Raw genomic sequence first — 25,277 nt, forward strand, 5'->3', positions numbered from 1 at the left:
CTGTCAGAGGTAGCTGGGGTATGGGGAAAGCCTGGGGATGTCTGGTGTGTTGAAGATGTTATCGTACATCTTTATCTGCCCAGTTTGACACAGAGAGGGAAAATTGAAATAGCTGGAACACCCTGTCTGTAAAACAGCAACATGATGAACCAATCTGGGCTGAACTCTGACCCCGCTCCAACACAACAAACACATAACAATAAAACCTGACATCAACATCTACAGTAAATCAGGACCGGGTGTGACTTGGTTAACCAAGTCCTCTTTAACTGTGTGTTTCACAATATCCCTGCAGTTGAGGTTAGGTCACTAAAAGGTCAACTGTCTGAAGTTACAGCCCACTAATCATATAGAACAGAGCTGTTATGCAATATCTGATTTAGTGGATTTTGTTTCCGAGTTCTATGTTCTGGGTTCTGGGTTGGAGAATGGTTCCAGGACCAGGCACTCTGCTGAGAGGTTGGGTTCTGTTATCAGAGGAGTGTAGGCCTATATCTTATAATGAGAGCCGTGTGACAGAGCAGCCTTTTAGTGATTAACATAGCATAAGTGAAAAACAGAGTCGTAACAGTGTTCAGGTGGTATTTCCACCACAAATGTACATTTTAGTAATTTATCAGACGCTCTTATAAAGAGCGACTTACAGTAGTGAGTGCATACATTTGCATACTTGTTTTCATACTGGTCCCCCGTGGGAATCGAACCCACAATCTTGGCGTTACAAGCACCATGATATACCAACTGAGCCACACAGAATTGTATTTAACATTTGGGGTCACTAAGGAGATGGTTGGCTATTTCTGTTGGCTGCACAGTGTGCTGTTGAGGAATCTTCATTCAGCATGAGGTCTAAAGCTTTGTTCGATCTATGTAGAGCTTTTCCTGCCCTCTTGTATATATTTACGGTGTCCTTTCATTTTGGCCCCTAGCTTAACCTTAGTAATCGGTCGGTCTTCAGGTCAGAGTGGATGTTTTTAAGAGGAGCGTTAAGATAAGGTAACCCAGCTAAGATAAGGAAGAAAAACTGACTGAAGCAGGTAAGATAGCATACCTATGGCATGACGCAAGCAACCCTATAGGACGTACTACATTACCCCGCGCACGATGAGGAGGAGAAGAGGGAAGGGAATAAGGGAGACTCCAGTTAGTCTGAGAGCTCAGAGAGGTGTAGAGTCCCTGATCATTCCGCCACAGGTAAAGAGTTCTGTGAAGGCTTGTGACGAATGCACATGTTAACAGAGGTCTCGCAAAGGTCAAAGGTTAAAGTTCAACAACTTATAATAATAATAACAATAATAGACCTATTATTTACCGCTTGTCTGGTTAGATAGCCTATCAGAGAGCATGGCTCAGCCTATAAGAGTGCAGTAGGGGACATTGTCATATAGAGTTCAGAGGTCACTCTCAGCACTGTGCGTAGTCACTCAGTCAGAAAACACATGCCCTCAGTCAGAACAACTATCTCTACAGCTAAACTTACTATACATCAACTAAATAAATTACACATTAACTAACCGAGTACAAATTATGTACCCGGGTGTCTTCGTGCGTCATTTTTTGCGTTAGCGTGTTCATTTTTGAGTTAGTGAGCTCTTGTTGTGTATAGAAATTAGTTAGCGCCGACAGAGATGTATTTTGCATGTGATGCAATCATGTCTCTAATGGTGAGAAATTGACAGTGACACTTGCCATTTCCAAGAACTTTGTTTCAGGCCCAGTAACAGAGTTAGCCCATGACAGGGCAAGAGCTCTGGGTCAGACTGATGTCAATCTCCGTATTACTCTGTTATAGTCAACACAGTGACGCACTCCAGACCAGAACAATCACTGCTGGATGCAATCACTGATCTATCCAAATCAGCTAATCACGTTACGCTCCTGCACGTCATGACTGAGTGCTGCCCCAGATCTCGTCTCACTCAGAGGCTGTGTTACAGAGTGTGTAGGATTCCTAGTTCTAAAATGTCACCATGTGTTGACTGGCAGCCATATTGAGTCGGCTTCATTCCTGTGAAATTCATCACGTAACCAGCTGTCTGTGATTCATTTAGTAGTACAGGTACCGACAGACAGACAGACAGACAGACAGACAGACAGACAGACAGACAGACAGACAGACAGACAGACAGACAGACAGGTTTTAATCTATTAATCATGATAGTTACTGAGTAATATTGTAGAGGCCCTCTCTATTCCTAGTTTATTACAGACTCTTCTAAACTGGGATAAGGAGCTCATTGTCTTCCTGTGTCTGTGTCCTCTGGGTATAACAGAGGTTGAGAAGATCCATCCAGCCTCTCTCCGATTCCATTTCCTTCACCGAGACATTTCCTGTCTCGTGGCTTCATATCATTATCTGTCCATTTCAGGAGAGTTGGAACCACAGACCACAGAGCAGAGGCAGAGAGTTGGACAGAGATAGAGCTACGGTCTACTGGGAGGTTCAGAGTACTTCATATAAGGATAATAAAGGATCATATAAATATAGGAATCTGGTTCTGGTTCTGGGCAGTCACATGGGAGAGTTTGATCAAAACCCAACAATGCCTCCCGCTGTCTGACCCGGCCGCAAGCACGCACGCACACACGCACACAGAGACACAGACGACACACAGACACACACACCCAACCACAGATGAACACAGAAACAGAAACACGACACTGTGAAACAACAACAATGACAGACATCTGCATGTCTCAGCAGCACTGTTCAGCACTGGTCCCATTTTTCTGCTGAGCTAACATCTCACCACTAAACTGTTTCACTGCAGTATTGAAGCCAGACTGTTTTTGACAGAGTTGAAGATCCCTGACATGCTGAATATGCCACGCCCTGATCTGTTTCACCTGTCCTTGTGATTGTCTCCACCCCCTCCAGGTGTCGCTTATTTCCCCAGTGTATTTATCCCTGTGTTTCCTGTCTCTCTGTGCCAGTTAGTCCTATTTATAGGTTAGTCAAGTCAACCAGCGTGGTTTTCCCCGTACTCCTTTTGCTATTATCTTTTTTATAATCTTCCCGGTTTTGACCCCTGCCTGACTCTGGGCTACTTTTCCGCCTGCCTGATCATCCTGCCTGCCCTGACCTTGATTATGCCTGCCCTTCGGTACCTTTTGGACTCTGAACTGGTTTTGATCCTTTTGCCTGTCCACGACCATTCTCTTGCCTCCAACCATCTGCCTCCTGTGTCTGCATCTAGGTCTCGCCTTGTGTCATAATAGCATATGATCCACAGAGGTGTGTCTATATGGCGTAATGCCCTCACTCATTCCATCCATCCATCCATCCATCACACACGAGAGTAGTGTGTGTGTGTATGGGTGTGCATGCTTGCATACGTGAAGTTGACCAAGGCTCAGGGACTTAGGGACAGGGCCCCCCCACACACACACACCCTTGGATTCTCCTGGGACCACAGAGGACAGAAATGTGTGTGAGGCCACCCAACACAACCCCCGCTGTACGTGACAGCCGGCTCATGTTGCTATTGGGTGTGCTACAGGACCAGGTAGTTTAGAATGCGCATGCATGCACACACACACACACACACACACACACGATGACTCCAGGGCTATTAGCCTAGTGGTTAGAGCATTGGGCCAGTAACTGAAAGGTTGCTGGATTGAATCCCCGAGCAGACAAGGTGAAAACCTGTCGTTCACCCCTCATAGCCTGTCGTTCACCCCTCATAGCCTGGTTCCTCTCTAGGTTTCTTCCTAGGTTTTTGGCCTTTCTCAGGAGTTTTTCCTAGGGAGTTTTTCCCAGCCACCGTGCTTCTTTCACATGCATTGCTTGCTGTTTGGGGTTTTAGGCTGGGTTTCTGTACAGCACTTTGAGATTTCAGCTGATGTACGAAGGGCTATATAAATACATTTGATTTGATTTGATTTGAGTTCCCCGGGCCCCGAAGACGTGGACGTCGATTAAGGCAGCCCCCCCGCACCTCTCTGATTCAGAGGAGTTGGGTTAAATGCGGAAGACACATTTCAATTGAAGGCATTCAGTTGTACAACTGACTAGGTGTCCCCCCTTTCCCTTTCCTATTATATAGAGAATCACATGGAGAGCTGGTCTCAAAGCATTGGCCCCACCTAGCTAATCCCAAACACGCACTCTTCAGTATGATACCATCAGAGTACTCAGAGTCAAGCCATTTATCCCCCCCCAAAAAACCCTAAGAGCAACACATCCCCCAAACAGTCACTCACTCCAGCCAAGAGTTCTATGACAAGAGAGACAGAGAGAGCGTCACCTGGTGGTACATTAGTGAACGACGTCTCAGTCCCTCACTGTAATCACAGGCAGGATGAACACTCATTCTATGCACTCTAACGCCCCCTTGTGGTGAAACACAGGAAATACAGTCCTAATGTGACCATCACAGAACATAATATCAGCACTCATCTCATGGAACAAAGTGTTGACCCTTTAATTAGACAACACAGACACACAGAGGGAGTGAGAGAGAAGGTGGGTACTCACAATGGCCGGTGCGTTGTTGTTAAGGTGGTCCTGTCTGAGGGGGGTGTCAACGGCAACAGGACCACCGGGGTGACAGTCCAATGACACTCGCTCTCGACACTCTGGGTGACACGTGTACTTACACCCTGGAGCAGGAGGAGAGGAGCTTGTTAAATAATTGTGAAGAGCCCACTCTGACCCGACCTTGCAGACTCATAGAGCCTGCATTACCTCATGGTGAGTGTTAACAGAGCGGGCGGTGTTTAACACCGCACCAAAATACCCTCATTTCATACTTCCAGTTATTCTTCCACCTCTTGAAGACTCTTGCCACTTCCTTGCCAGGAGGATTTCAAGTATTCCCGTCTGTGTTTGACTCAATAGCAGCGTGATCATGAACAGAGACCCGTGGATTCACTCAGGTCACAAGTACTTTGTTAAATATGCAGCCAACCCCTAACAGGTTTAATCCATAACCAAATAACTAATGTATAACCCAGACACTAACGTATTTAATCTGCAACGCAACCCCAAACGGCCACGCGAGTATTCCCTGGGACTCCAGGCTCGGGTCTCCAGCAACAGCAGTAACCAGGTGAGGTTGTGTTGTGTCTGGAGAGAGAGGACGGGATGGAAATGAGGTTGTCCACAGTATGCAAACACTCATACTGACCCCGTTCACAGTCAACATTCAAACATCTTTCATCTGAGCTCTCAACATTCAGCTCAGTCAAGTGAAACAAAAGCTGCGATTCCAACTATTCCAAGTGCAAGAAAAGTGTCAACATTGTATAATACATTGGAATGACAAAGAACAAGAGGAACTGTTCCGCTGCCATTCAATCGGCTCTGTCTGACAGGCTGGGAAAAGTCTACAGTGACACACAAACTTCCTCCCATGCATACTGTAACTCCGCCACGGCAGAACAAAAGGTTGAAGGAATCTCGAACATGTACTCTCTTTCTTTCTCTTTCCTCCTCTCGTTCTCTGCGCTGGCTTGGCCAGCGTCCAGCAGCCCACTTAGAAATAACTCAGTACGGAGGAGAGACAGGGAGAGACGGCTAATAACACAGAATACATTACACATCACTGTGACCCTCCCTCTGCAGAGTACAGAACATCCAGCAAGTCCTCACTGTTAGCACTGGTGTATAGGAACAGAGTGGAATGTGTGTGTGTGTGTTTGTGTTTCCTTTCTTACCTGAGGACCTCCTCTTCACCTGCCGGCTGAGCTTCACCGACAGTTTACAGATGGCTGCTCCCATCCCCGACCAGCACACCATTTCCCTCCTGCCTCACACACTCTTCTCTCTGAAGCTCTCCCTCACTGCTCTGTCTGCCAACCAATACTCCTTGACCACTGCCTACACTGTACCACCACTGGCCAGTAGCAACAGGCCCAGCTTCGACGCACTCACTCTCTTACACACAGGCACAACAAGCATCAGGAACAATAGCCTGTATGGACTGGGAACCCCCGCCTCCCTCGCCAGCCCAGACCTACACAGAGACTCATTTGCCTAGCTGCTACCACTCTCTCTCGCTTTCTCTCTCACACTCGCCCACTCACTCTCGGTCTCCCCCTCCCACTCTCTCTGTATGGTAGTGCTGAGTGGGTGATTTGCCTGTCAAATGGAGGCTCAGTGGGTCACAGTGATGGACACACAGACAGTAGGAGAGAAGAGAGAGGGAGAGGCGGAGGGGGAGAGAGAGAGTGTGCGTGTCCGAGCGTGCGTGCGAGAGAGTGTGTGCGTACGTGTGTGCGTGTGTGTGTAGGCCAGGGATGCTCCTCTCTGAGCTCACCAGCACACAAAGAGGGTGGTCAGCTCTTGTCTGCTAGGCTTCCTGCCCTAACACTCGCTAACCCTCTGTAGCTCTCGATACAATGAGGCAAAGCCTGAGCATTGTCTCAGCTAGGCCCTGGCGCTGGGACAGAACCAGAGAGGAAACGTTACACTGTCCGTCCACGACGCCATGACATAATAACAAGCACCACCACAGGCTATGTCATCAGACATAAGGCACTCTGCCTGTGATGCATGAACTTAGAGGAGATTTGTCTCGCCCCAGTGAGGAGAAAGAAACACGCTTCCATGTCTTACACAACTGCAAAAGACTGACATCTGATGATGATTTTCACTGACTGTCTGATGAGTTAAGCACTTTTTTTTTCTCTGGGAGTCTCCTGGGCCTGTGGGGAGTGTTGTGTGTGTGTGTGTGTGTGTGTGTGTGTGTGTGTGTGTGTGTGTGTGTGTGTGTGTGTGTGCGTGCGTGCGTACGTGCATGTGTCTGTATGCGTAGTATAGCTGTGCTGTCTCGTTGATAATAGCCCTTCCTGTAATCAGCCAGGCAAAACCAATCGATCAGACTTAATCAGTGGAGCTGAGAGGAGAACAGAGCGCAAGTCAGCATCTCCCCACACTCCCACGAAGAACAACAACACACTCCACAAACAGATGCGTACCAACCCCACTCGCCCCTGAGCCTAGCCAGTGTCAGCTGGGTGTAGTATTTAGAGCTGGCCGTCTAACCATGTCTCTGTGTGCTGGGAGGAGAGATAAGGAACCTGTGGCGACCTTCTCACTGACGTGCCAAGAGCCAATTCAGCCAAACTCGGCCTCCCCCTCCCAGCAACACACACACACATCTTCCAGTACCACTCCCAACATGTAAAGACCATAGCCTTTGTTTTAAAAGCAAGTAAGAGAGGGCCAGACCTTCACCCAGAGGACACCGTGTGGTTGCAGAGGACATGACAGTACTCAAGCCTATTCTCCTTGGAGTCCCGCTGTGACCAGGTAGACCTGTGTGCGTGTTTGGGGATGGAGTGTGTGTGTGTGTTTGTGTGTGTGAGAGAGAGAGAGAGAGATATAGTTTTCTTATCCTGTAATCAAAGCTGGAGTGAAGCCTAGTGTTTCAGTAGGTACAATGGCTGTATCTGGGCTATGGGTCGACGTGATCAATTTACTCAAGCAGTTGGTATGACACTAAGGATCTGGATGCAGCAACACAATAGGACAACACTGTTTAGTACCGGACTGTAATAGGAGTAGAATGGTCTGGGGGCTGGAGAGCTGTGTATTTGTGTGGCGAGTCCAGACAGGTGGTGCGTTGTATTTGTTCCGGCGCTTTCTTTAGACAACAGAAAATAGATCTCCTTTTGGAAGCAGCGTTGCGCATACTTAACAGCCCTCTCAGTTCCACATTCTACAGTCGGAGACTTCAATTCTGAATTCCACGTCTCTCATTCCTATCCGGCTCCACTCAGGCCCCCACTAACAAAACACACCGCACTAAAACACACATACACACTGGCAGGACAGCAGGTGGTCTCAGACCGCGCTGACTGTCAGTGGAGGAGACGGAAGGGTTGTCATTCCACTGTGGTAGTGTTGTTTTTCCTCAGTAAACGGTAATCAGTTTCACATAGATACCAGCGACGGGGACTAAACCCATTCCCTCAGCACTTATGAGCCTTTTCACACATGGCTGCGAAACACCTAACTGAATGCACACACACTTAACTATGGAACGCGCATATCTTTCCATCTCTCTTCCACTCTCCCTCTCACTGGTATCCCTTCCTCTGTCTTTCGGTCTCTCTGCCGAGTCTGTCTGTCCGTCTGTCTGTTTGCCTGCCTTCCACACAAAGTGTTTGTGCTGAGTCTTGCGTGTTTCATTGACAGGTCAGGGATGACATTGAGTGATCTGTCTGTGGACTCAACACTGCATCTGTGGACCTGAACTGTAGGTCCCTAAACAATGTGTTTATACACTTGTTTTATCTCTCAGCTCATGGCCTCTTCGTGACACCAAACAGTCTGTCTGCCTTACCACCATGCTCTGGGGTTGGCTGAACACAGGCCCACATACACACACTCGCATAAACAAACGTATATATACACACACACACACACACACACACGCACACACACACACACATATATATACATATATACACACACACACACACACACACACACACACACACACACATATATACACACACTCCCACACACACACACACACATATATACACACACTCCCACACACACACACACACTCACACACACACACACACACACACACACACACACACACATATATACACACACTCCCACACACACACACACACACACACACACACACACACACACACACACACACACACACGCCCACACACTCCCACACACACCCACACACTCACCAGAGTTCCTCCAAAGCAGGCTTAGTTCCAGGTGTCCAGAGCAGCGGATCAGTTTGGGAACGCGGAAGAAGAAACCAGATAACCTCCTCAGAGTCCTCCCAAATCCTTTAGCCAGCCCCATTGCTCATTCCCTCACACAGAGCTCACACACACTCATACGCTCACACACCCAGATTCCAACTCATACATACTGGGCTCCATTTTGCAGAGAGCGCTGCGCACATCCAACATAAGGTTGCCCCGGTCCTGCAAATCCCAGACTGTCTTTCACTCTGGCCCCTCTCTACCCTCTTTCTCCCCCTCTCTTTCTCTCCCTCTCTCGCTATCCTGCCCTGTCTGGATTTTCTGTGTCATGTCTGGCCTGTGCTAGTCCCTCCCCTTACTGTCGCCCCCCATTCACCCTGTGTGTGCGTGTGTGTGTGTGAGAGTTGCTATCCTCGTGAGTACCGGAAATCCCCACAAGGATAATAAAACAAGGATAATTCTCCCTCGTGTACAATTAGGGTTAGGGGTTAGAGGTTAGGTGAAGGAGTTAGGGTTAGGGTCAGGGGTTAAGGTCAGGTTGAGGGTAAATAGGATTATGAATTGAAATACATTTTAGGTCCCACAAGGATAGTAATACATAGTGTGAGGTCATTGTGATGGGTCATTAACCTGTCACAGAGGGTAGTGTCTTCTGGAACCACACTGTCACTGCACCTGCACAAACAGCAGCTGGGCGCTAGGGCAAACACACGCGCAGGCAGGCAAGCACACACACACACACACACACACACACACACACACACACACACACACACACACACACACACACACACACACACACACACACACACACACACACACACACACACACACACACACACACACACACACACACAGCCTTCAGTGGAGAATGAAAGCTGATCTAGTTATGGGGAATTATCAATTATTTCCAATCCAGGAGCACAACAGGTCTCTAACATTTCCCTGTGGTGAATGAATGGTAATGTTAATCCACCATCTCCTCTGTGTCTAATCTGATTTCACCAACTTCTCACCTCTCCATGTAAATGGATTTGGACGAGGCCCACAGGCCTAGCTGACCATTTGGGCCTATAAGGCCAATGGTTCTGTGTGAATGACAGGGATACAGTGAGGGAAAAAAGTATTTGATCCCCTGCTGATTTTGTACGTTTGCCCACTTACAAAGAAATGATCAGTCTATAATTGTAATGGTAGGTTTATTTGAACAGTGAGAGACAGAATAACCACAAAAAAATCCATAAAACCCACGTCAAAAATGTTATAAATTGATTTGCATTTTAATGAGGGAAATAAGTATTTGACCCCCTCTCAATCAGAAAGGTTTCTGGCTCCCAGGTGTCTTTTATACAGGTAACGAGCTGAGATTAGGAGCACACTCTTAAAGGGAGTGCTCCTAATCTCAGTTTGTTACCTGTATAAAAGACACCTGTCCACAGAAGCAATCAGATTCCAAACTCTCCTCCATGGCCAAGACCAAAGAGCTCTCCAAGTATATCAGGGACAAGATTGTAGACCTACACAAGGCTGGAATGGGCTACAAGACCATCGCCAAGCAGCTTGGTGAGAAGGTGACAACAGTTGATGCGATTATTCGCAAATGGAAGAAACACAAAAGAACTGTCAATCTCCCTCGGCCTGGGGCTCCATGCAAGATCTCATCTCGTGGAGTTGCAATGATCATGAGAACGGTGAGGAATTAGCCCAGAACTACACGGGAGGATCTTGTCAATGATCTCAAGGCAGCTGGGACCATAGTCACCAAGAAAATAACTGGTAACACACTACGCCGTGAAGGACTGAAATCCTGCAGCGCCCGCAAGGTCCCCCTGCTCAAGAAAGCACATATACATGCCCGTCTGAAGTTTGCCAATGAACATCTGAATGATTCAGAGGACAACTGGGTGAAAATGTTGTGGTCAGATGAGACCAAAATGGAGCTCTTTGGCATCAACTCAACTCGCCGTGTTTGGAGGAGGAGGAATGCTGCCTATGACCCCAAGAACACCGTCCCACCGTCAAACATGGAGGTGGAAACATTATGCTTTGGGGGTGTTTTTCTGCTAAGGGGACAGGACAACTTCACCGCATCAAAGGGACGATGGACGGGGCCATGTACCGTCAAATCTTGGGTGAGAACCTCTTTCCCTCAGCCAGGGCATTGAAAATGGATATTCCAGCATGACAATGACCCAAAACACACGGCCAAGGCAACAAAGGACTGGCTCAAGAAGAAGCACATTAAGGTCCTGGAGTGGCCTAGCCAGTCTCCAGACCTTAATCCCATAGAAAATCTGTGGCCAACTACAAGAAACATCTGACCTCTGTGATTGCCAACAAGGGTTTTGCCACCAAGTACTAAGTCATGTTTTGCAGAGGGCGTCAAATACTTATTTCCCTCATTAAAATGCAAATCAATTTATAACTTTTTGACATGCGTTTTTCTGGATTTTTTTGTTGTAATTCTGTCTCTCACTGTTCAAATAAACCTACCATTACAATTTCTTTGTCTGTGGGCAAACGTACAAAATCAGCAGGGGATCAAATACTTTTTTCCCTCACTGTAAATACCGCCCCAATATATCCATGGGTGATACAATCGCCATCGCACTGCACACTGCACTATCCATCTGGACAAGAAAAACACCTATGTAAGAATGCTGTTCAATAACTACAGCTCAGGCTTCAACACCATAGTACTTCAAGCTCGGGCCCTGAGTCTGAATCCCGCCCTGTGCAACTGGGTCCTGGACTTTCTGACGGGCCGCCCCCAGGTGGTGAAGGTAGCCAACAACACCTCCACTACGCTGATCCTCAACACAGGGTGCGTGCTCAGCTCCCTCCTGTACTCCCTGTTCACCCATGAATGCATGGCCACGCACACCTCCAACTCAACGCGACAGCCTACAGGGAGGAGGCAAGGGTCCTGGCGGAGTGGTGCCAGGAAAATAACCTCTTCCTCAACGTCAATAAAAGGAAGGAGCTGAATGTGGGCTTCAGGAGACAGCAGAGGGAGCAAGCCACCATCCACATCTACGGAGCCACAGTGGAGAAGGTGAAAAGCTTCATGTTCCTCGGCATACACATCACTGAAAATCTGAAATGGTCCACCCACACAGATAGCGTGGTGAAGAAGGCGCAGAAGCGCCTCTTCAACCTCACGAGGCTGTAGAAATTAGGCTTGGCACCTAGGAACCTCACAGACTTTTACAGGTGCACCATTGAGAGCATCCTGTCGGTCTGTATCAACGCCTGGTATGGCAACTGCACCGTCCGCAACAGCCGGGCTCCCCAGTGGGTGGTGCGGTCTGCCCAACGCATCACCGGGGGCACGCTGCCTGCCCTCCAGGACATCTACAGCACCTTGTGTCACAGGAAGGCCAAGAACATCATCAAGGCCACCCGAGCCCCGCTATCATCCAGAAGGCGAGGTCAGTAAAGGTGCATCAAAGCTGGGACCGAAAAACAGCTTCTATCTCAAGGCCATCAGACTGTTAAATAGCCATCACTAGCCAGCCTCCACCCAATACCCTGCCCTGAACTTAGTCACTGTCACTAGCCGGCTACCACATGGTTACCTTAGAGTCTGCTGCCCAATGTACATAGACATGGAACACTGGTCACTTTAATAATGTTCACATACTGTTTTACCCATTTCATATGAATATACTGTATTCTCCATCCGGTCAATCCTATTCAACTATTGCTGAACATATACTATTGTATGCTACGTATTCTTCAGATAGAGTACATATTTTATCCACATACTGTCCATATATCCCAACACATACACACATACAGTGCCTTTGGAAAGTATTCAGACCCCTTGACTTTTTCCACATTTTGTTACTTTACAGCCTTATTCCAAAATAGTTTTTTCCCCTCATCAATCTACACACAATACCCCATAATGACAAAGCAAAGACAGGTTAAGACATTTTTGATAATTTATAAAAAAATATAAAACTGAAATATCACATTTACAGTTGAAGTCGGGAAGTCTACATACACCTTAGCCAAATACATTTAAACTCAGTTTTTCACAATTCCTGACATTTAATCCTAGTAAAAATTCCCTGTTTTATTTTAAGAATGTGAAATGTGAGAATAATAGTAGAGAGAATGATTTATTTCAGCTTTTATTTCTTTCATCACCTTCCCGTGGGTCAGAAGTTTACATTCACTCAATTAGTATTTGGTAGCAATTGTTTAACTTGGGTCAAACGTTTCGGGTAGGCTTCCACAAGCATCCCACAATACGTTGGGTGAATTTTGGCCCACTCCACCTGACAGAGCTGGTGTAACTGAGTCAGGTCTTTAGGCCTCCTTGCTCACACACGCTTTTTCAGTTCTGCCCACACATTTTCTATAGGATTGAGGTCAGGGCTTTGTGATGGCTATTCCAATACCTTGACTTTGTTGTCCTTAAGTCATTTTGCCACAACTTTGGATGTATGCTTGGGGTCATTGTCCATTTAGAAGACCCGGTTGCGACCAAGCTTTAACTTCCTGACTGATGTCTTGAGATGTTGCTTCAATATATCCACATAATTTTCCTCCCTCATGATGCCATCTATTTTGTGAAGTGCACCAGTCCCTTCTGCAGCAAAGCACCCCCACAACATGATGCTGCCACCCCCGAGCTTCACGGTTGGGATGGTGTTCTTCGGCTTGCAAGCCTCCCCCTTTTTCCTCCAAACATAACCATGGTCATTATGGCTAAACAGTTATATTTTTGTTTCATCAGACCAAAGGACATTTATCCAAAAAGTACGACCTTTGCCCCCATGTGCAGTTGCAAACCGTAGTCTGGCTTTTTTATGGTGGTTTTGGAGCAGTGGCTTCTCCCTTGCTGAGCGGCCTTTCAGGTTATGTCGATATAGGACTCGTTTTACTGTGGATATAGATACTTTTGTACCTGTTTCCTACAACATCTTTACTGTATTACTCCTTCTCCAGCTTAAAAAGCCAGTGTTCCTTTGTTAATAGGGGAAAGAGCTGATTGATATGTCCTGTGTTGATTGTTGCTCAGAGAGTTTTTGTTACGTATTTTGTAGCCGCTGCTTCTGAGGTATGTGTGCGCCAATAGGACACAGTGTTTTTGATTATTGAAATTGTTTACTTATGTTTGTATTATTCTGTTTTTGTTCCCAGGGGGGATGAGGGAAGGCACCTTGGGAGTGCTTAGGCAAGAGGCCTGTGGGCATACATATACCCATAGTATATGTTTGTCTATGCACGCTAGGTAAGACCTGGGTGGACCATCCCCTGTATTTTGGTTAGTGTGCCAGGTGGTGCTATTTAGGTAAGTTGTGGGTAGGTAGAAGGGGCTCTTTAACTTTTACTTTCATTGCTTTGGCTCCGTCCAGACCCTTTTCCCCATATTACTGTGTGAATGAGTAAATAAATTCCCTTTTAACGGTATAATTCTGTCTCAGTCATCCTTACCCGCACCTACAGTCACATACCTCTTTCACTGAGTGGTCCGGACATTTGGGGATCTGGCCAGGTTTGAAGTCTGATGTGGTCCAATTTTGTAAAACATGTCATGTATGTCAACTCACTGGGAAAGCGAATCACAGTTCCTCGTGCGCCACTCTGCCTGATTCCTGTGGTGGGGGAACTGTTTGAACGAGTGATCGATTGTGTTGGTCCGTTGCCGAAAAGCAGGTCAGGTAACCGGTTCTTACTAACAATGTGCAGTGCTACTCGATACCCAGAGGCTATCCCTCTCCGTACTATAACGGCTAAGACTGTGGTGAAGGCACTAGGGAAATTCTTCTCTACGTTTGGACTCCCTAAAGTAATCCAAACTGATCAGGGGACCAACTTTGTCAAAACTATTCTCAAATGTGTTAAAGACGCTGTGTATTTCCCATCAGGTCTCTAGTCCGTATCATCTGGGGAGTCAAGGGGCTCTCGAAAGCTGGCATCAGACGCTAAAGGCGACGCTATGCAAGTATTGCATGAATACCAGTACTGATTGGGATGAGGGGGTGCCCTTTGTCCTATTTTCTATCAGGGAAACAATACAAGAGTCCTTAGGGTTCAGCCCTGCTGACCTTGTGTTTGGACACACCCCACGGGGTCCGCTAAAAGTTTTGAAGGAGCATTATCTCCTACACCCAGTAGCTCCCCTAAAAATGTTTTGGATTATGTCAGTAAGATGTGGGAGAGACTGCACGCCGCATGTACGTTCACCCAAAAGTCTCTCTCGTCTCAAAAGCGTATGAAGTTACATTATGACAAAGAGGCTGTTGGCAGTTCTTTTGCACCAGGGGATCTAGTTTTAGTTTTGTTCCCAATCCCTGGCTCATCTCTGTCGGCATGTTTTTCTGGGCCATATCTTGTGGAAAAGAAACTCAGTGACACCAATTATGTGATAAAGACCCCAGATTGTAGGCGTTCTTCCCGTGTGTGTCATGTTAACATGCTGAAAGCATATTATGTGCGTCATTCTCCCAACAGTTCCTCAGGTAAGCCGGTCCAGCCCGCCATCTTCAGTGTGGCTGCGGTGGTGCTGAAGCCTGGCTGGGACCTGGAGGAGGATAAGGCGGATGGGTTGCAATTACGCCATACATTACAGCAGTGTGAACACTTATGTAATTCGGAGATGCTGAAAAAGTTACCCTCTGAAATGGAACATTTGGATAACGATCAAACTAATGATCCTATTGATAAATAGTTTTCTCAATGTGTTTCAGGACGTTCCAAGTCGCACTTCCATCTTGGAACATGACGTGGATGTGGGGAACGCTGATCCTATACGTCAGCATCCGTACCAGGTAAACGCTAAGGAAAGTGAGGTAGCTTATTTATTACAGAATGACATGGTAAAACCCAGTAACAGCTACTGGAGTTTCCCGTGTATTGTTCCTAAGCACTTCTGACATCTCAGCTTTCGTTACACCTGATAACTTCGTACAATACAATGTGATGCCCTTTGGAATGTGTAATACACCTGCTACTTTTCAGCGCCTACTTAATATTGTTTGCAGATGTGCAAAATTTTACTGCTTACCTTGACGATGTGATTCATTCATCTACTTGGTCTGATCATCTCGCCACTTTAAAGTGTTTCAGCGGTTGGAGAATGCTTTAACCATCAATTTGGCCAGTGTGAGTTTGGGAAGGCTACTGTGACTGACTTAGGGAAACAGGTGGGACGAGGTCAAGTGCGCCCAGTAACTGGCAAAGTGGAAGAAATTGTTGCTTTTCCTGCTCCCACAACTCGCTGCCAGTTGCTCAGATTCCTGGGGATGGTAGGGTACTATCGTACGTTCTGTAAGAATTATTTGACGGTAGTAGCTCCCCTTACATTTCTGCTTAGTCCCAAAGTACCATATAAGTGGTCCCAGGACTGAAACTATGCTTTAGAGTCCGCCAAAGCGCTACTTTGTAGTGCCCCAGTGCTTGCTGCCCCCAACTTTGACAAACCTTTTAAGTTGGAGGTAGACGCTAGTATAGTGGGGGTGGGTGCAGTTCTCTTGCAAGAAGATGAAGAGGGAGTGGATCGGCCTGTCAGTTTCTTCTCCCCTAAGTTGAACTTGTGTCAGTCAAGGTACTCCACCATTGAACAAGAGACGCTGGCTTTATTGCTAGCCTTACAGTTTTGAGGTACTATATGTGGGCTCCAGTGCCTTGCCTATACTGGTCTTCACGGACCATAATCCTTTGGCGTTTTTGAAGCAAATGTACAATCAGAACTGCAGCCTTATGCGGTGGGCTCTGATTGTACAAGGATACTATGTGAAGGGTTTGGCGAATGTGGTTGCCGACACTTTCACGGGTTTAGTAACTGGGCATACATGTTGGGTTTTAATGCAAACTGTAAGCTTGCATGTTTTGGGGTGGGCGTGTTACGTTCCCCAGTTTCTGTGTTGTGGGTTTGTGTGTATGTATTTCAGGAAATGGCTTCCTGGATTCCCCCAAGCAGCTGATTGGAGCTGACCCTGCCCTCTCGTCAAAGGATACGGCTGTCTGTAATTGCAGACTCCTTCTCCAGCTTGAAAAGCCAGTGTTCCTTTGTTAGGGGGGAGCTGATTGATATGTCCTGTGTTGGTTGTTGCTCAGAGACCTTCTTTGTCCTGTGTTGGTTGTTGCTCAGACAGTTTTTGTTAAGTATTTTCTAGCTGCTGCTTCTGAGGTATGTGTGTGCCAATAGGACTGTGTTTTTGAATATTGAAATTGTTTACTTACGCTTGTATTCTGTTGTTTCCAGGGGGGATGGGGGAAGGCACCTTGAGTGCTTAGGCAAGAGTCCTGCCCATAGTATGTCTGTCTATGCACACTAGGTAAGACCTGGGTGGACCATCCCCTGTATTTTGGTTAGTGCGCCAGGTGGGGCTAGTTAGGTAATTGTGGGTGGGTAGGTAAGGTAGGAGAAGGGGCTCTAACTTTTAATTTCTTTGGTTCCGTCCAGCCCCTTTCCCCATTATTATCCTGTGAAGGAATAAATAAATTCCCTGTTAATGGTATAATTCTGTCTCAGTCATCCTTACCTGCACCTACAGTCACATACCTCTGTCACGTCCTGACCATAGAAAGCTTTGATTTTTCTATGGTAGAGTAGGTCAGGGTGTGACAGAGGGGTTTGTCTAGTTTGTTTGTCTATGTTGGTTCTAGTTTCTTTTTTCTGTTGGGGGTTTTGTCTAGTTTATGTATTTCTGTGGGGTTCTGGTTGTTGTATTTCTGTTTTTTTGGGATAATCTCCAATTAGAGGCAACTGGTCATCGTTGTCTCTAATTGGGGATCATATTTAAGTGGTTGTTTTCCCACCTGGTTTTGTGGGAGATTATTTTCAGTAAGTGTATGTTGCACCTCTTCATCACGTTTTGTTTATTTGTATGTCTTGCATAGTTTCACAGTTATAATAAAAATGTGGAACGATACACACGCTGCGCCTTGGTCCCATTCTTCAGACAGCCGTGACAACCTCTTTCACTCCACGGGGAGTTGCGTGTAGCAGGGTGTTGCGTTCCCTCCAAGAGGCGTGCATAACATACAGTACCAGTGAAAAGTTTGGACACACCTACTCATTCATGGGTTTTTCTTTAATTGTACTATTTTATACATTGTAGAATAATAGTGACGACTTAAACTATGAAGTAACACATGGAATCATGTAATAACCAAAAAAGTGTTGAACAAATCAAAATATTTTTTTATATTTGAGATTCTTCAAAGTAGCCACCCTTTGCCTACTTGTCATTTTCTCAACCAGCTTCATGAGGTAGTCACCTGGAATGCATTTCAATTAACAAGTGTGCCTTGTGTCGTGATGTGACTATCATTAATCTGACTTATTTGAGCAACTAATTGTCACTCGATTAAATGAATCATGTAACAATTAACTCATTAGGAATTTAGGGCACCATGGGAAAAGTTTAACTCCCAACTTAAACTCTAAAGATGCATAGATATCTCTTACATCAATAAGTCACTTATTAATCATTATTACCGCAATCTCATTCTCTATCGACCCAGTATCCCTGCACATTGTAAATATGGTACTGGAACTGACCCTGTATTTAGTATGCCTAATTTATCGTTTTATTTCTTTATCTTGCTTTTGTTCTATTTTTAGTATTACATTATGTATTACTCATTGTTGGGGTTAGAGCTTGCAAGGCAGTTCACTGTACTTGTGCAGGTGACATTAAAACTTGAAATAGGTTATGGTTGTATTGACCAGGTTAGTGTTCTAATGGCCAGGTTAGGGTTTTAATCATGATTGACCCATTCCTTGCCAGATGTGTGGAGGAGGAAATATTTTACAGCATATGCATTTACCCACTCTCAGAGACTAGTCAAGACACAACTGGACATTTGACTATCACATTGCATAAGTCAACAAGTTAATGTGACATAGGCCTATAAGCAACTGTATCAGACCACTGCAGAACGACATGACAATGTGGAGAGGTGCTTTAAAACCAATGTACAAGCAATGCTTTTACACGTTTGATGACTGATGGTCCACTCTGGGCACAGACGTCAGTTCAAGGTCTAGTTTCGATTTACATTTGGTTGAGTTGTCAACTAATGTGAAATCAACATGACACCATGTCATTGGATTTAGGTTAAAATAAATGCCCTTAAGTTGAAGACTTTTTGTAAATCCAATCAGTTTTCCACATTGATTCAACATCATAACATAGATTAGGGGGATTGAAATGGCGTGGAAACAATGTTGATTCAACCAGTTTTTACCCAGTGGGGAGTAATGCAGCAATGATAGGAGTAACAAGAATATACTATCAATCATCAGTAAACAGGTTCCTAGGACATTAGCTTGAGGAAGTGAGTGCCTATCAGTGGAAGAATGCAGAGAGAGCTGAGCTGAGAGGAAAGCATGTGTACAAAGGTACAGTGTATAAACCAGTTTATCAGCACGGTGTGAGTGTGTGTGTGTAGAGCCCGGCCCTGTGTAGGGGTAGACTGTACGTAGCCATGCCTTTCTGAACATGTACAGCCTAAATAAAGTATTCCCACCCCTTGACTTTTTCCATGGTTGTCCAGCAATGATCAACAATCAATTTGACAAAGCTTGAAGAATTGTTTTTAAGAATAATGGGGAAATGTTGCACAATCCAGGTGTGGAAAGCTCTTAGAGACTTAAATCAGAAAACACACACAGCTTTAATCGGCGCTGCCAAAGATGCTTCTACAAAGTATTGACTCAGGGGTGTGAATACTTGGGTATTTGAGATATTTCTGTATTTCACTCTTAATACATTTGCAAAAATGTCTGAAAACATGGTTTCACTTTGTCATTATGGGGTATTGTGCGTAGATGGGTGAGCAAAAAAAATATATTTTGAATTCTGGCTTAACACAGCAAAATGTGGAATAAGCCAAGGGGTATGAATACTTTCTGAAGGGACTGTATGGAGCCTGTAAGAAAGTCTACTTTTCACAAGGCAGTTTAGGTATCCAGTTGATAAGTCATTAAATTGATAAGCTTCAGACCTTGAGGCTCTCTGTTAACCAGTATGTTGTCTGCTGTAGTAGATGATATTGGAGTTAAGACAGTCAAGCTATCTCAACTGAAAAATAATACAGTTGTAGAACTCACCTGAACACATCAGGGATAAGTGGAGGATGTATACGCAGCAAAAATCGCACCACGCGCCCGAAAGACCTAGGTGGAAGGTGTGTCCCTCCCCCCTCATCCGGGAGTCTCTCTCACTGGGGGAGAATATGGTCCTCACATCCGGGGGCTTGAACCCCCTTTTCCTACTGCCGCGGCCAGGGCAGCCGTTCTCCGCGGGGTTCATCACCTTCTCCGGTCTTCTCTCTTCGAGGTTTGGTAACGAGTCCGCTCTGATCTTGCTCCAGACCGCCTCGATGTTCTCCAGACTCCTGCTTGGAGTAGATGTATGCCTCCGGGCGGCTCGGACTACCTTGACTTTCGAATGGTACATCCTGGGCGGGTTGAACAATTCCCCTTGACTGTTGTCCACCGTCTTCGTCCTCAGTGCTGATTTATTACCGATAGCCACAGCTAACGGTGATACGCCGATCACGCAATGTAGCGCATCGGTGAGTACTTCCTACTTTGGTGCATAACCTTACATTACCATGCACTCTTTCGGGCACACAGGCGACAGCGACGATGAGTCTTCTTCGCGCGCAACACAGATGAGATACAGAACAGTGTTTAGTAGGCGACACGTCATTTTACCTACATGTTGAAATCCACGGAACGCCGAGAAATGCACATTGTGTGAATAGATGACACTGCGTCCTCTGGACTGTTTTTGTGTGTTCTTGTCTGTAAGAAGGTTGAGCGGGTGCAGGAAACCGTTTGGGTTAATTTCAGCACAGGCCCCAAGAAATCCCCCCCTCCCTCCATGAGTGACCTACCTGTACACAATACCTGTACATGAGTGACATTCCTGTACAGGTATGCTGTGCGTGATGATCTTGAGATGGCATTTCAATATATAAATCATTTTACACAATGTCAGGAGTCTTTTCAGCAGACCTATTTTTATTCAATAAATTAATATTGAAACAAATCAGTCACAAAGCTGTCTAAATCAGTGTTAACATTGAACACTATAATCATAACATGGAATTTGTTTAATTATTCTTAAACAAATAAGTCAGACATTCCAATGCATAGACTCAGCACACAGAGAATGACAGTGTGACCATATTGCAGTAAGAATAGACGCACTTCCATACAGTATATGTAGGCTACAGTAGCTGCCCCAGTCTATGGTCCAGTCATGGTTTAACCATATAGTGGCTCAATCTCTGGATAAACTGAGGACATAAGTCCTGGAGGTCTGGTATTTGTAAGTCGCTCTGGATAAGAGCGTCTGCTAAATGACGTAAAATGTAAATGTAAATGTTGACATCTTTGGTAATGTTGCTTTATGTAAACATTATTTGGATCAGACAGTATAGGCTACATCAATAGTAGACAGTCTCATTATTATTCTTACAAAAATAAAGTAAATAACTAAATATGAAGTAAAATAATCAAGTAAATATGTTTCATTCAACAGATGTTTCTATTTTTTTTTTACATTCCTATAGTCCCAATTAAAATGTTAACAAAAACACCTGAATACTGTACTTTCATATACATTCTTATATCATATCAATGTATAATTCGAAAGAATGGGGTTTGAGATGCAGTTTCTTATATACTATGGCTCTGGAAGACAGTATATTTATATGTGCATGTTTCTTTGTGCAAAATCAATGTTAATTGGGCATGCAATAATAGCAATATATTAACCTGAGTTGAAACTTCTCTAGGGGTTGGGGTTAGAGGAGGGCTACATCCCAATTCTCCACCCTTTCCCATCATGTATTTAATAATGGTGGAAACTCACTTTAGTCAATAACTACACCAATGAAATTCTGATCCATGGAAGTGCGCAAGAGCATACTTTGGGAAAAGGGTGGATAATCGGGAAGAACCAATGGGTGTATAGGATGGGGAAAATCCCTCTGACTCAGTCGACTTCCTCATCATCCTCCACAAAAGCTTCCTCCTGTTGAGAGATAAATGAAAACCGTATTGACCAACATCTCGCAAAATACCAATGATATTGTCAGCTGTAGATCATTGATAGGATCAAGAAGGTGGACCTCCAGTACTACAGGCGATATATTATCTCTGTATGTACGTACATATCCACCCTGCTGTTTGGCCCAGGAAGAGAAGTGATCCTGCAGGTATTTGGCTCCGAAGCCCAGCACCCGGCTCATAGGGAGGCTGTCCACCGCTGACAGGCGACTGGTCACCTGGTGGAGCAGAGGGTTGAGACTTGACACAAAATGGCTGCCATGCACCAATGGGTATACATGCTTGTAGTACTCCAATGGGTGATTTAGCCACATACAATGTAAAGCACTTACAGGGACAGTTTAAGACCCAGATTAAGCGTATTCCTGGTGTAAAAAACACTTTCAATAGGGATTCTTAAGCATGCTTTTTAGTCCAGGAGTATATTCAAATGTGTTTGGGAAAATGGCCATTAGTTAGAAAAGGGGTTGGAAAAAATGTTTTATGTAAATGTAATTCTGTCATGATTACCTCACAAGTCAGGGCGATTTGGTCCTTGCGTGACCCCTCAGTGCTGGGGTCCGAGGTCAGGCCAAGTCTGCTGAGGAAGGTGGAGATGGTCCTCTCATACAAGCTGTAGCCAAAGAGCTCTGAGGACAGAGAGGCGTCCTTCAGGACCTGCCAGGGACAAGATAGAGGACAGTGAAGTTTACACCCCAATCCCAACAAGTATTTTCTGGGTGAATGCCCATGTGATGAAAAATGAATGATAAATGCGCCACCATTTTTCCCTGTTTCTCTTTGTGAGGGGAACCCTGTCTTGCAGATAGACTAATATTATCCGTGTGTAGAGTGACACCAAGTGTGCAGAGAACTACACAATCACACAGGTTCTACCTACGGGAACTGATATTTCCTGCCATACTTTACCTCCTCATTGAGTTTGTCTCCCGCTCCTCTCAACAGCAGCCCCACCAGCCTCTCTACAGCATCTGATAGGCAGCGGTAAGAGGGTAAGGGTTAGAGGTCATAGGTAAAAACAAAAACAAAGGAGTTCTGGGTTGTATTGATTAAGGCACATCGTTGAAAAGCATTTTTATTTGCGATTCTTATTTGACAAGTTCAGGTATTCCCTCCCATTTTCAGTCCCTTTTCCATTTGGTGCCTAATGAATACATCCCAGATATGACGGCTGAGTTGGTCTCATACCTTCCTCTCCGTCAGTCTCCAGGTCCCCAGAACTGAAGCTCACTCCGTCAGCAATCTGAGTCAACCGGTCAGCTACCACCTCCAGCTCATCTTTCACTAAACCCAAAACACACACACACACAGCTTTAGTATGCTTGGCATGACAACAAACCATCTGCCTAAAGAAGAAGCGTACTTTAAAATGTAAGGAACAGTGGATTACACCAACACATGCAATCAAACAACCCTCCTGTCTCTCCTTCCCCTGATACAAACTCACAGTTGCCAAAGGATCTGAAGGAGGACCTCTGGGTGCCCGTTGGTGGTGATGGTGTTCTTGGTGGTCCTGATGCTACAGCTGTACTGTCTCTGTGGGGTCGGATACAGCTCAACAAGCTCTGCAGCCTCACTCTCATCCCCTTCTTCTTCTTCTCCTTCTTCTTCTTCTCCTTCTTTATAAATGTGTCTGCATGGCCCTCTAGTGTCTGTGTGCCACCCGACTGGGTGTCTGTGCCTTGAGGTAGCGGGCACAACACCTCCCTAGGTCTCCTCCTCTGGGCGTACGCCATCATCAGCCTGAACTCCACACTGTCCTCCATGCCATCCATATCCCCTGGCAGCCCAGCTTTGGCACTCCCATTCACATTACTGTTGGTACTCCCATTGGCATTGCTGTTTGCCATCTCCCTAAACAAAAATAAACAAACAAACCAGAACAGGAAGTGAGTGTATAGCTGCAACATCCTCCATTACACAAATCCAACAATACTGATCTGTAAGTTCTTCTATGCGGTTTAGAAACAGTTTATGAATGTATACTTTCCTGGATGAGTGCAATGCACAGTCCCCCCCAAACAGGACATTGGGAATAGAGAATGATAATTTTCACTGAAAAAAAAAAACATTAAAACAAGCCTCTAGAGAGCAGCAGCACTCATGTCGTGGTAAAGGGCATAACTGATGGCAAAAAATTGGAAGCCAACATATCGAGGCACACCCTTTTGTCCTGTGAGTTCTCTCAGTCTGACATGACATCAATAGGTGACAGGTAGCATAGTGGTTAGGGCTTTGGGCCAGTAACTGAAAGGTTGCTAGTTTGAATCCCCAAGGTGAAAAATATGTAAATGTGACCTTGAGCAAAGCACTTGGAGTTGGGACACGCAAAACAATATATATATTTCCAATTCTCATACATGTTCAACATACACTTGTAGCTGCCTAAATGTGTTAAATAGGACAAATATAAGTACCCACCAAATTATAATTATTTTAAATTATCCAGAATGTCTTAAATAGTAGTGTGTACAATCAAAAACGCTTCTTTTGACTAAAATAAAATGTTAATTGTGTAGATACTCCTCTAAGAAAGCCAATGGCCCAAACCTCCTGTCTCTAATATAATCCGTTCAAAGGTTATTGGAGGGGATAATTCAATGGAGGCCAGAGGAGAAAAAAAAAGAATTCTGGCAGGGGGAGTGATTTTCGGCACAATATCGAGGTAAGATATATATCGACTTTGAGACAATACATGTAGTATTTTCATATTTTAGTATAACGTTACGCTTTTCACATTAATGCGAAATTCTTGTTAGGAAGATTTCTCACAAAAACAAGCATATCTCTGTGAAATTGTATCAATGTCTACTACCAGGCGCGTACTGGGAAAGCAACTATGGACAGTAAAACTTTAATAACAAAGTTTAAGTTAATAAATCGGCGCTTACTTATTTATCAAATAAAAAGCCATGCGTACTTACGTGTAACAGTACAACGTCTGCGCTAGTTGCCGACGTTTTAAGTTATAAATTCACCGGTGAATGAGCGTTCTTCTGATTCTTAAAACTCTCGTTCTGCCTGCAAACTGCTGCCTCTCCGACTGACTCCTGGTGTTTCTTTATAACCTGTCTTCCGTAAACGTCAGAGCGACGTTTGAACGTGATCGAAATAGAAACCAAGTTGGCATGACGTTTTTTTACCTACATGTGAGAACCCCCAAACAGTGACACGTCAATCCCGTGATAAACTAGTCAGGTTATTTAAAGAAACAAAACAATGACACTGCTATTTTATCTGTTCTTCTAAATTGATAGTTATTCACATATTAGGACACAATTATACAATCCGTTGGTGTTGGACTATTCCTAATGTCTATCAAATGTATCCCCTTCCAAAAATAATACATTCTTTAACTGCTTGCCAGTCTGTTCCCTGTCTGTATAGGCCATATCAACTTGCTGGCTGTACTGGGTAAAGGTTGTGACTATATTGCAGGCATAGTCTATGACTGATAAAAGTCTCTCTTAGACTGGATAGAGCGATTCAGTTAGCCACCTTCAAAATGGACAACAATAATATTCTATTCCGTAAGGAA

The 25,277-nt window shown here is 45.1% G+C and overlaps 2 protein-coding genes across 4 annotated transcripts in view; both read right to left on the reverse strand.

Annotated features, from left to right (window-relative positions):
* The window catches only part of LOC115198699 (ras association domain-containing protein 3), a 54,742-nt gene extending 34,255 nt beyond the window's left edge, over window positions 1-20,487 (reverse strand). Inside the window, exons 1-2 of one of the 3 annotated variants that reach the window (XM_029760856.1) lie at window positions 19,769-20,487; window positions 4,481-4,605 (exon numbers count right to left, since the gene is read on the reverse strand). In XM_029760856.1, coding sequence (XP_029616716.1) covers window positions 4,481-4,605; window positions 19,769-20,117 — 474 coding nt within the window. In that variant the 5' untranslated portion in view covers window positions 20,118-20,487. Of the gene's footprint in view, window positions 1-4,480; window positions 4,606-5,661; window positions 5,768-8,667; window positions 8,804-19,768 lie in introns of those variants that run through there. The other 2 variants (XM_029760857.1, XM_029760858.1) reach the window with 2 other exon arrangements.
* A 179-nt stretch (window positions 20,488-20,666) lies between these two features.
* Window positions 20,667-24,820, reverse strand: LOC115198700 (apoptosis facilitator Bcl-2-like protein 14). The gene is made up of 7 exons (XM_029760860.1): window positions 24,664-24,820; window positions 23,187-23,593; window positions 22,928-23,023; window positions 22,649-22,710; window positions 22,250-22,396; window positions 21,844-21,957; window positions 20,667-21,704 (listed from the first exon to the last, which is right to left on the reverse strand). The coding sequence occupies exons 2-7, from the start codon at window positions 23,587-23,589 to the stop codon at window positions 21,666-21,668; spliced, it is 861 nt and encodes a 286-aa protein (XP_029616720.1). The 5' UTR covers window positions 23,590-23,593; window positions 24,664-24,820; the 3' UTR covers window positions 20,667-21,665.
* Between the last annotated feature and the right edge of the window lie 457 nt (window positions 24,821-25,277).

The sequence above is a fragment of the Salmo trutta genome, chromosome 8 (genome assembly GCF_901001165.1).
Source record: "Salmo trutta chromosome 8, fSalTru1.1, whole genome shotgun sequence".
In the NCBI taxonomy this organism is placed as follows: Eukaryota; Metazoa; Chordata; class Actinopteri; order Salmoniformes; family Salmonidae; genus Salmo; species Salmo trutta.